General features: G+C 59.6%; 2 protein-coding genes across 2 annotated transcripts in view; both read right to left on the bottom strand.

Annotated features, from left to right (window-relative positions):
• Nucleotides 1–2,795, bottom strand: part of HNF4A (hepatocyte nuclear factor 4 alpha) — a 37,945-nt gene extending 35,150 nt beyond the window's left edge. The window contains exon 1 of the mRNA XM_037402155.1: nt 2,262–2,795. Within this exon, the coding sequence (XP_037258052.1) occupies nt 2,262–2,310 (49 nt within the window). The 5' untranslated portion in view covers nt 2,311–2,795. The remainder of the gene's footprint in view (nt 1–2,261) is intronic.
• A 954-nt stretch (nt 2,796–3,749) lies between these two features.
• Nucleotides 3,750–9,202, bottom strand: R3HDML (R3H domain containing like). The gene is made up of 6 exons (XM_037403360.1): nt 9,042–9,202; nt 8,084–8,443; nt 6,617–6,735; nt 5,950–6,082; nt 4,711–4,826; nt 3,750–4,607 (listed from the first exon to the last, which is right to left on the bottom strand). Exons 2-6 carry the CDS (start codon nt 8,342–8,344, stop codon nt 4,475–4,477), a joined length of 762 nt encoding a protein of 253 aa, XP_037259257.1. The 5' UTR covers nt 8,345–8,443; nt 9,042–9,202; the 3' UTR covers nt 3,750–4,474.
• Nucleotides 9,203–10,582: the final 1,380 nt, after the last annotated feature.

Below are 10,582 nucleotides of genomic sequence, written 5' to 3'. Positions count from 1 at the left end.
ATTTTTTAAAAAAAAAGGTCAGGAGAAAATTAACAGCAGAAAAGTTTGCCTGCCTGTATGTAAGGTCACCGATGTGCCGGGGCCAGCGAGCGGCTGCTCGCATTAGAGCCAGCTGGAAGTGGGCAGAATAACTCAATTGTAAGTGACTAAAGAGCTTGTTCAGCTCCTTGTGTTGCATCTGTGAGGCAAAGACTGTTGCTTGCTGCAGAAATGAGGCTGGCTTTGCACCTTGGGGCAAAGCAGGACACAGGCACCCTGGATTTGGGGACACGCAGACCCAGCCACCCTGCACTGCCGTGTCTCCCAGGCTGACTGGAATGTCACTTGAGCCTCCCTTCTCCTGCAAATGAAGCACAAGTCAGCCCTGTGAGCTCGTGGGTCAGGAGCCATCTCCCACCAGCAGCAGGGATTCATGGAGAGCTTCAGCCTGAAGGATGCTCAGCACCCGCTTCTTCTGGCCAGCCCACAGAGGTGCCCTCGCTCCAGGATTCGACCCTCTGTACATCTCAGAGACATCAGGCCTTCGTTTGATGCGCTCACAAGCAGCCTGCATCGCGCAGCTCCTTGCACATTGTCCAAGCAGTGCCAGATGGACACAAAACCACAACCTGCACTGAATAGACCAAAATCTCGGCATTTTTATGCATCCGGCTTTATGCGAGGCGCTGTCTCACTGCCGGCTCCTGCAGCTCAGAGGCATAGGTGAAGGGAGCTCCTCCTGAGCCCCAGCTCCTGCGGGCCTGGGACATCCAATTGAGCATCCTGATAAAAACAGGCTAAACCACAGCATTTTGTAACTGCTTGACTACAGCTCCCTGCTCCAGCTCGGCCTAGCGATGCTATTGCAGATCCTATGCAATTCCTACACGTTTCCATTGCAATAGGTGATGGACCCACCAAAATGCTGATGAGCCCTGTGTCTGGCCATGCCTTGGTGATGGGAGCTGAAATTAAAGTGATCTGGAGAGTATTGAAGTGCTGGGGGCTGGGGCAAAGAGGTGTGGGGCCTCACTGCAGCATGGGTGCCTGGCACGAGGGTGGGTTAGGGATGGAGGTGGCACCTGTAGGAGCCTGCAGGCCTGGAGCAAGAGAAACCACCACCCAGAATGGGGCCATGAGCAAAGTGTGAGGAGGTGACTTGGGAGAACCACAAGTCCTCCTGGGGCCTGGCTGCAGCACACATGGCAGCTGGAGCGCGGGCTGGTGGGGCTGTGCGTGCTTGTGAGTGGGTTGTGGTAAAGAAGAGGCATGAAAAATACAGTGAGGAGAGGCAAGGTAGCATGATGGAGAGCCACGGGGTGTGATGGAGAGCCAGGGGGTGTGATGGAGAGCCGGGGGAAGTGATGGAGAACCAGGGGAAGTGATGGAGAGCCATGAGGATGTGATGGAGAACCTCATAACTGTGAGACCTCATCTGCTGGGGCCTCACTCGACACCCTCGCCATGCCCAGAGAACTGGGGTTCCCAGATCACACGGGACCGAACCAGCCCCAGCCCCTTGCTGGGTAGGGAAGCTGCAGCAGGGGCACAGTCGGACCCGTCCCGAGGATAACAGCAGGCTGATGACAGCCCAGGGGAACCTGTCCCCTGCTGCCCACGTGTGTTTGTTGGCAGTTGGCATCTGGCACAGCCAAGGAGAGCAGTGGCGTGGGGCTGCCCCGGGCTGGTACCCGCTGTGCCACGCAGGGAACATGAGCACAGGCCTGGCGGGCACCTCTCTGCCACCGGGGCCCCCGGGCAGCAGCGAGCCCCCACGGGGACCAGAGGCTGCGGCTCGCCCGGGCACTGCACTCCCTGCTGGGAAACCTGCCCAGCCGCAACACCAGCCCGGCCCCAGCCCTGGGCGCCCGCTGTGCCTGCCCACGCAGCCCAGGCGTGCCACGGGCCGCCCGCAGCCTTTGTGTTGGGGCTGGCACCACGTCACCTCCTTCCTAAACAGCTTCCACTTCTGCTGCGGACCCCGCAGCAGCCCCTCTGCCAGCAGGTTGGACCGCTCTGCTCCCTTGGGCACGTGCCTTCTTCTTCGAGCCAAGCAGAGTGAAAGAGAGAAAATACATACGTATGTATTTATATTATATAAAAATCAATCGGGGAGCCTTTTTCCACCTCCATCTCCAGCCTTTGCAGGTGCCTGAGCCGGTGGGGGCCAGGCAGCGCGGTGGGGCCGGGGCGTGGGGCTGGGGGCTGCTGCCCGCTCCCAGCCCCGCTTCCCGTAAGCGACGCCGGGGCGGCAGCGCGGGCGATGGAAACGCTGTACTCACCATATGGAGCCTCCATCTTAGCGCTTAGCTGGGTGCTTACATTGACCATGTCTCGCCGGCTACTGCTATGGGGACTTGGGGCGAAAACCAGAGGAAGTAGAGGAATAAAAAGAAATCTAAATAAATAAATAAAAACGTCTTTCACTAAGGAACTAGGTGAAGGCAGGAGGGAGCACGGAGAGGCAGGGCGAGGAAACCTGCCTCTCCTGTTATCTTATTGATTCGCTTAATCAGGGCTAATGTGGGTGGAGATGTTAAATAGTAACCAAGCTCTTATGGAAACCAATCTGCAAGGTGCCGTTGCTGTAGCTATAGTAACTGCTGCCAAGCTAGAAACTCAAACATGGCTTTTACTGGGCTCTTTTGGAGCTCCCATTTCCACCCGCTGTCAAGGCCGGGGCAGCTGCCGGGCTGGGGTTCACCCTCGGCCGTGGGGGGGACGGGGCAGCCGCATCCCACTGTGCAGCCCGCCGGTGCTGCCGGTTTTTGTGCCGTCGCCTGCCCGTGATGGGAAAACCACAGCTGAGCTGCCTGCGGGCAAGGGGCAAACGTGGCATGGGGGCCAGGGGCCATGGGACAAGCTGCGGGGGCTGGCGTGTGGTGGCACGGGCAGAGCAGAGCCTGGCCCAGGCACAGGGGGCAAAATACCCCGGCCATGAGTCAGGGCTTGTCCACTCGGTGCAAAACTGGAGGGGTCACCTGAGGATTGGGATCCACGGGGATGCTGTGGCGGGATGCTGGGTGGTACCCTGAGCACGGGGCCAGCGCGTAGGGCATTTACAGCTCCTCCGCTTCTCCTTCTGCTCCCCAAGTCAGGGGGACTTGCAGCCCTCACAGACATCTCTGCTCCCTCTCCCTCGGGGACCACCGCGCCGAGGAGGAGCCCCAGAGACCTCATGGTGCCAGGACACGCAGCTGTGGTCCCCAGCCTCCCCGCGGGGCTGCGGCAGCCCCTGTGCCGATGCTGGCTCTGTGGCAGGAGCAGCCCCTGCTCCCAGGGGACTGCACTGAGACAAGCAGTTGCTTGAGAAGAGCTGTTGCTGAGATGACACCAAATATGTGGGGAACCCAGAGCTGGAGCTGAAAAAGTGATCGGCCGGCAGCACAGGGCCTCCCACATCTTTCATACGTCTCGGGAAGGGGCTGGAGGAGGCACCGAGTGGTCCCTGCCGGTCCTGGGACCTCACAGCACCCCGGCTATGGAAACCCTGCAGCCCCAGGGGGACAACACCAGGCACATCTGCACCCTTGGATGAAAAAGCACATCCCAAGGGAGCATGCAGCGGGGTGGGGGCAAGCGGGGAGGAGGCTGCCGGGACGCAGTGAGCTGCAGCACAGGAATCCGTGGCTGGGGGCTCAGAGCCAGGGCCTGGGAATTGGGGAACCCCTGAGTTTGCTGAGTGCCAAGAGGTCCTGGAGAGGGAGGGGGTGTGGATGACGGGGTACTCAGTGGCGCTGGGGGTGAGGCAGGGCAGTGGGGTGGTGTGGGGCAGCCTGGGTGGGACAGGGAGCTTGTGGCCCTTCAGCGTCATTGTCACCCGGTGTCCCAGCAGTGCTGGCTTCTCCCACACGATGGAGCAAAGCGCCTGAGCATCTCCCGGGGCCGTGGGCCGTGACCCCACCAAGGGCTTCTGCACCCCTTTGCTGTTTACCCCCCAAACCAGAGCAAAGGCGCCGGCTCAGCGTTACCCCAAGGCTCCAGGCTGCAAGTAAGGGAGGACCCACACGAGCACAGGGTCTCCAGGCTGCTTTATTGGGGGGCTCAGAGCTGGGAGCCCCGTTGCTGAAGGGGCTGCGATGCAGTGGGGGCACGCTCAGGGCTCCTCACTTCTCCAGCCGCTTGCCACGAGGGGAACATCTCTGTATTTGCTTACAACAGCCTCTGCTTAGCACAGGTGGGAGGCAGTGGGGAACACCTCCCCCCCCCGGCCTGCGGAGCAGGGACCACGCCAGCCAACCTAGCTCCCTCCATGCACCCCCAAACCATCCCTATTTTGGGAAAGAGGGACTTGAACTGTCCCTATTTCCCCCAACGTGGGAAGCAGCCAGACAACACGGGCGCTGCCAGAGAGGTGTGTTAAAAAAGCAGTTTCCTACGCGGCACTAGGGATGAAGCAGGTTGGACATCTGGGCTGTGTGGGGGGGGTCAGTGTTATAAATAATTCTCATTCACCCCAACCCCATTCCCAGGGGCAACTCGTGGGGCTGCAGCCCTAGAACCAGCTGACTTGGTTGGATTTGAGTCCGGTGAAGCACATGTTGTTGGAGCAGCCCCCGCCGTAGGTAGGGGGGCAGGCTGAGCACGGTCGCCCCACCTTGTACGGCGCTTCTCCCAGCCAGTTGCCCCTAAAAAGAGAGGAGGGCATCACCTCTGAGCGCCACCGCCTCACTGCCGGCACCAGAGTGAGGGGGGAGGACGGCACAGGGGGGCTTCCCTCCACGCACTTACTTGATGGCGTAGTTGCAGACGAGGAGGATGGCATGCCGCCACGTGCTGCCCCACACCCGCACATTGGTGCAGGTGCTGAGGGCGCAGCCCAGGCGGCTGGAGGATGCCCACACCATCTGTGCCGGGACAGAGAACAGGCACTGTCGGCAGCCGCCCATCCAGGCACCCCACAGATAATCACCCCGGGAACCTCAGCGCAGGGCTCCATCCCACCAGGAGATTGCATCCCACCTGCCTGAATGTCTTGTGTTGGATGCTGTGCCCATCGCGGGCAGTGCTTTGTCACCAGAGGGTGATTTTTGCTGTCCCTCTTCTGCCTGCAGCCTGTGCTGCCCTGCAAGGAGCTGCTTTGCCAAGCTCACTTCAATGAGCAACAGAGTTTGGGTCACTTCTCTGATTTACCCAGGTTAGTTCCCAAACCTCACCCTGAATCATGGCCAGCAGCTTACCTTGCACACAGGGAGGTCAAACAGCCAGAAGCTCACCCTAAAGACTCTCTAGGCTGAATTTCTTCCTTAAAAAATGTATCTTGCATATTTGCAACCCAGAGCATCTCTGAGCATCCCCACGGATGAGCCACACGGGGATGCAGATGCAAAGGTTGGAGCCATGCAGAGGAGGTAGTTAGGGGTTGGCACAGCTTCACCTCTGGGCAGGGGAGCAGAGGGAGGTTTTCCACCTTGTGCTGGCCAAGCTGCCGGTGGATGTGCCAGGGGATGAAGGTGCCGCATTCCTGGGGAGCCGGACACGGCTGGGCTCTATAAAGCTGCTCCATCACAGAGGAGAGGATTCATGCTCGGTAAAAGCAAAAAATGGTGGGGGTTTTTCTTCACCCACTTTGAGGAACCAGTGAGGTAATGAGGAGAAAAAGGCCAAAGCACAGGAAAAAAATTTAAAAAATTAAAACCTCCAGGCTGACTGCACTTAGCGGGCTGGGAGCCCTGGGACCTCCATGCAGGCAGCCTGATTCCCACGAGGTCCCAGGGTGGGAGGGCATCGCTGCCAGCTGCCTGCACCCCTCCGGTAGGCACGCTGCCTGCTGCCAGCCCTGCTGCCTGATGCGAAGCAAGCAGCTGCCAGAATTCCATCCTGCATCCCAACTGCTGCTGGGAGAAGGGCTGCGGGCTGCACTGGGTGCTGCAGCAGCCCAAGGTGCTGCGAGCTGCCTCCTGTTTGCAGCTGGGTCCCAGGGGGCTGCGGGGGGCTGCTGGGGGGCGGGGGGAGGGCTGTGGTGCTCACCTGCGTGTAGTGGCTGCAGACAGAGCCGCTACATTTGGAGGGGCAGCGGGGGTTGCACTCGCGGGGCTGGGGGAAGGAGTAGTGCTGCTTCTCCTGGTGCCACGATTTCACCATGTCCATGACGGAGTGGTACCTGCAGAAGGTGCTGCATGTGAGGTGGACCTCCTCCACCTCAGAGGTCATGGGCGAAGGAGAGGAGTGGGAGGAAGGCTCCATGATGAGGGAATGGGGGAGAGAAGCTGGTTGGAGCGAGGGCCCATCAGGACCAAGCGCTCCTGGGGAGAATGGGCAATGACATCCTTGTGCCAAGTTCACTTGTACCCAAGGCCAGAAGACCTGGCCCTCGCTGGAGGCCCCTGAGCGCTCAGCCTTGTGGTGCCAATCTGGGACCCACATTGTCCTGGTCCATGTGCCAGGCGGAGGGGATTAATGCCATGCTCCCCATATGAACAGCGGACACCTCTGGTTTCCTGTATTTACCCTTCTGCAAGAGCTGGACTCTCCTTCTCCACCCCAGGGGGCTTGATGTGCCTCTTGGTTGCATCTCAGTCCTTTGCAGCCAGCTCAGAGCCTCTGCTCCTCGACTGAGGGGCTGCTGCTGCTCCTCCTCCAGCATCGTGGGGTGCAGGGGGTTTCCAGGAGTCTGCTCTGCCCATGGGGCACTCACCTGCCCGAGTGGATGGAGAGGTTCTGCCCCACATATTTCATCATCTGGGGGGGGCCGTGGTCCCACAGGCAGCGTGCAGCCCATGCCTCCGCTGCCCTGGCCAGCCGCTCGTCCCACACCTGGCCAGGAGGAAAGGAAAAGAGCAGGCAGGGATTTTGGCTGCCCAGAGGAGGAAGGAGGAGGAGAAACCACCCCCTTGTGCTCAGGGGGCTTTCTGAGCAACCATGAGTGTCCAAAAAACATGACTCACATGTGAGGCTGGAAAAAGCCCAGGGAAAGCATGGCAGCGTGTCCAGGAGCGATGATGAATCACCGCAGCTGCCCACCATGGCTCTTGGGCACATTGGGTGCCCACTGCCCAGGCGGAGCACGGATGCCCTGAAGCAGCACGAGCCCTGCGTGTGTGATTCCCTCCGGGAATGAGCTCCTTCTGCAGCAGGTGGGGGTGAAACCCCACAGCCCCCTGCTGCTGCTGCAGCTCACAGCCATCCCCTGCCCTCCACCACAGCCCTGGCCGCAGACTGACCGGTGAGGACAGCTGGTTCCTTCATGCATTATTTAAAGGTTTCTCACCCATCCTGAACCACTTTGGGGAGATGTCTGGAAAAGTTATTTTGGAAGGCAGGAATTTAGGCCAAGCAAGAAGCAGCACAGGATGCTCCCAGGCATGTCCGACCTGCTCTGGTACCCACCAAGCTGGGCTGCTGTGTGCTTCTCCCAAACTGGCATCCAGGGACCACCCAGCCACTCCAGGTCGGAGCTTTGGTCCCCTGCCTGGGAGCAGAGCAGCATGTGGCACCTCCTGCCCCAAGGGTCCCACTCTGTGCTGGCTGGCAATCTTGGTGGCCCTTGGTGCCTCCCCTCCCCTTTTCTCCTCCCTTTAGGGGTGGGTTAGGAGCTCCACACAGGGTGGAAACAACGTGGGGAATGCTTTGCCCCGGGGTAGCCCTCGTCTGGAGGAGATGCCTGACCCAGTGAGGCTGGGCAGCCCCTCTCTGACCCACTCCCACGTTTCTTCTCCCAGGGGCTGGCATCCCTGGCCCCCCTCCCAAGAAACCCTGTTGCTTGGGATGGGGCCGTCCCTCACTGCTGGGTTCAGGGAGCGGCTCCCACCCGGCCTTTGGGTCGGGACCTGAGTTTTTCATGCTTGTAGCCACCTCCCTTCCCCTAATGCTACCTCTGCAGCTCGGCTGGGTGGAGCCTGCCATCCCACAGCCAGCAAGCTCCCAGATGTCCCAGGCACGGGACCATGGGTCCTAAATCTGCCCCCTGGGTTGAAACACCACCCTGTTGGTACCCCATCCCTCCTGCACAGAGGCTGCATGGGTCTGCCCTGCACCAGCGATGCGAAGCATCCCCCAGGACAGACGTTCAGCCGCGAATCTGGGGCAGCACCCCATCCCCATCTCCCCACCGCAGCAGCCAAGAGCTGTGGACCCACAAGTGCCCTGCCGGAGCCCGACTCACCATATACTCCATGTTGGCGGCAGGGGGGGAAACCTGTGCCCGCACTTGGTTGTGGTAGTCCAGAATCATGCTCATGTCACGGGGGGAGAGGTATCTCTTCCGACGGCTCCGGGGGACCCCCACACCCCACAGCAGGCCCGCGGCTCGGCCCCCGGGGGGGGACAGGAGCTCGGTAGCGTTGGGCAGCAGGAAGGAGCTGGACTGCTGTGTCATCCAGAAGCCCAAGGCAGTGAGGTACAGGTGCAAGTGGAGCACGGGCATGCTAGTCCGGCTGGCGGGATCGGCCAGCGGCTTTCCGCTCCTGCACCGAGTGAAGCAAGGACAAGGCGGGTCACTGGTCCCTGCTGCTGGCGTGTGGATCTAGGAGAGAAAAACAACACAGGCATCACTCAGGTTTGCAAACACCACTTCCCAAAATAAGATGAAAAAAGATTTTCCTTTTTTTCCTTTGCAAAATAATTTTTTAAAAAATTAATCCCTTTGATAACCTCTTTTACAACAGCAAATTCCCAGGAGTGGCAGGGAGATGTCTGAGGAATTGGTTTTCTAATTGTTTCTTTTTTAAAAAAATAAATTAAAAAAAAGAGTACAAAATCTCCTCCATTTTTTCACTTACGGCACATACCTGCCAGGCAGGGGCTAATTAGAAACATGCTGAGATGTTCGCTGCAGCCGCCTGCCCTGTAACTTCCCAGGCGTTTGGTGTAAATCCCCAGCACAAATGGAAATCTCATACAGATAAAGAAGTGCACAGCAAGATTTAAAAGCATCAGCCAGAAATCCTAACGACTCTATCACGGGGAAAGAAAAATAAAACCATTGGAAAAGCAGAATAACTTTTTTTTAAATAAAAAGGAAAATGCCGGAATATGTCCTCGTCTCTCAGCTGATGCACCTCCTAGCATCCCTGCCAGCCGTTCCCCGGAGCAGCGGGGAGGATGTTCCCCCGACTACGTACCTGGAGGACTGAGCCAAGAGCAGCCCAGCGCGGCGGCGGTTGCAGCAGCCGGTGGGATTGACCTTCGCAAACAACCTGCTGGGGCAGATGTGGGGGAGAGGTTTAGCCTAGCCCCGCCGGGCAGCCCGCTGCGGCATCTGACGCAGAAGTTGCATCTTAACTCTTCCCCTGGGGAATGTCCTGAAGTTCGGAAGGAGCCCTGCTAGGAGATTTATAGGCTGCTGGATGCATCCGCGCACACAGGCGTGCGCGCAGCACACTGACCCTGCACGGTGCTGGCGGGGGGATGCGAGCAGAGCCCGGCTCACTCCTCCAGCGGGCACAGGAGCTGCTCATCGGCTGCTGGCTGGGGGTTTTATAAGCTACCTACAGGGAGAGATTCCCAGAGTCGTCTCTCCCCTGTTCATCCCTCCCCAGGGTCTTGCTGGGAACTGTGGATAGGGAAGCGAATCCAGGTCAGCAAGGGGGATGGAGGGGGTTTTGCTCCAGCAAGGCAGCGGCGGGGCTGGCACTCGCCAGGACCCCAGGGTCACCCTGCCTTGGTGCGAGCTGAGCAGATGGCAGAGATGTCCCTTTCTGGGGGTGGCTGGGAGGGGACCTGGCGACCACACGTGTCCCTGGGCCAGCAGCTCTCCCCGTTACAAATGAAACCACTTGCCAGGCTGGGCACTGCTGCTGATGGGTTCCCCAAGGACTAGGGCTTGCTGCAGCCCACGGGGGCTCTGCCTGCATCCCACTGCTGACCTGGGCTGATGATGCCCAGCCAGGGTCATCTCAGGGGAAAACAGCCATTCCTTTGCAGGCTGTGCTCCTCTGGGCAGCCCAACTGTTGTCCAGGTGTCTGTCCCCAGGGAGGGGAAGTGGCTGCAGAAGTCTGAAAGCCGTACACAATCCTGCAGCATCAAGAGTGTTTCCCTACAACATCCCAAGCAGCCACAATGCCTGGGGCCAGCTGAATTAATGTAGGTCACAAAAATGCAAGCCTGGTAGGCTTGAGGGGCTGCTTGCAATGCCTGTCACATCTCTTCCTCCCACCACGCCGGGAGCCAGCGTGAGCAGCCACTTGTGAGCTGTAGCACGGCTTGCTGCCATCATCCCCCCACGCCACGGTGCCCCCGGCTTGCCCCATGCCTTGCCAGGCCAGGGTTCACCAGGGCACAGGCAGGTTTGGGGCCAGGGTTTGGCTCTTTGATTGCATGAAGGGGGGAGCACCAAGGCCAACATCCCTCTCCTGAGCTGGCTGGAGGCATGGAGACAGGCACAGAGCTGGGAGAAGAGCATGCCTGGAGAAAAACTGGTGCTCAGGCAGGGAGACAAGAAGGCTGCTGGGATGGTGCGGGGAGAAGGCAGTCCCACAGCAGCAGCCCATCTCTGCTTCTCATCCTCACTGGTTTGACTGGGATGAGGACTGAGGATCCTGGACATGCATCTCCTGCCCCATGCCAGGGCTGTTGGCACACCCCAGCTGCACCCAGCTGCCTCAGTGACCCGCCATGCAACAGAAGCCAACCAGGAGCTTGGGGAGGAGCAGACCCGAGCGT

This window comes from Falco rusticolus, chromosome 10, assembly GCF_015220075.1.
Source record: "Falco rusticolus isolate bFalRus1 chromosome 10, bFalRus1.pri, whole genome shotgun sequence".
Taxonomy (NCBI): Eukaryota; Metazoa; Chordata; class Aves; order Falconiformes; family Falconidae; genus Falco; species Falco rusticolus.
Note: the sequence above shows the minus strand (reverse complement) of the source record. Positions and strands in the feature narration are given on the sequence as shown.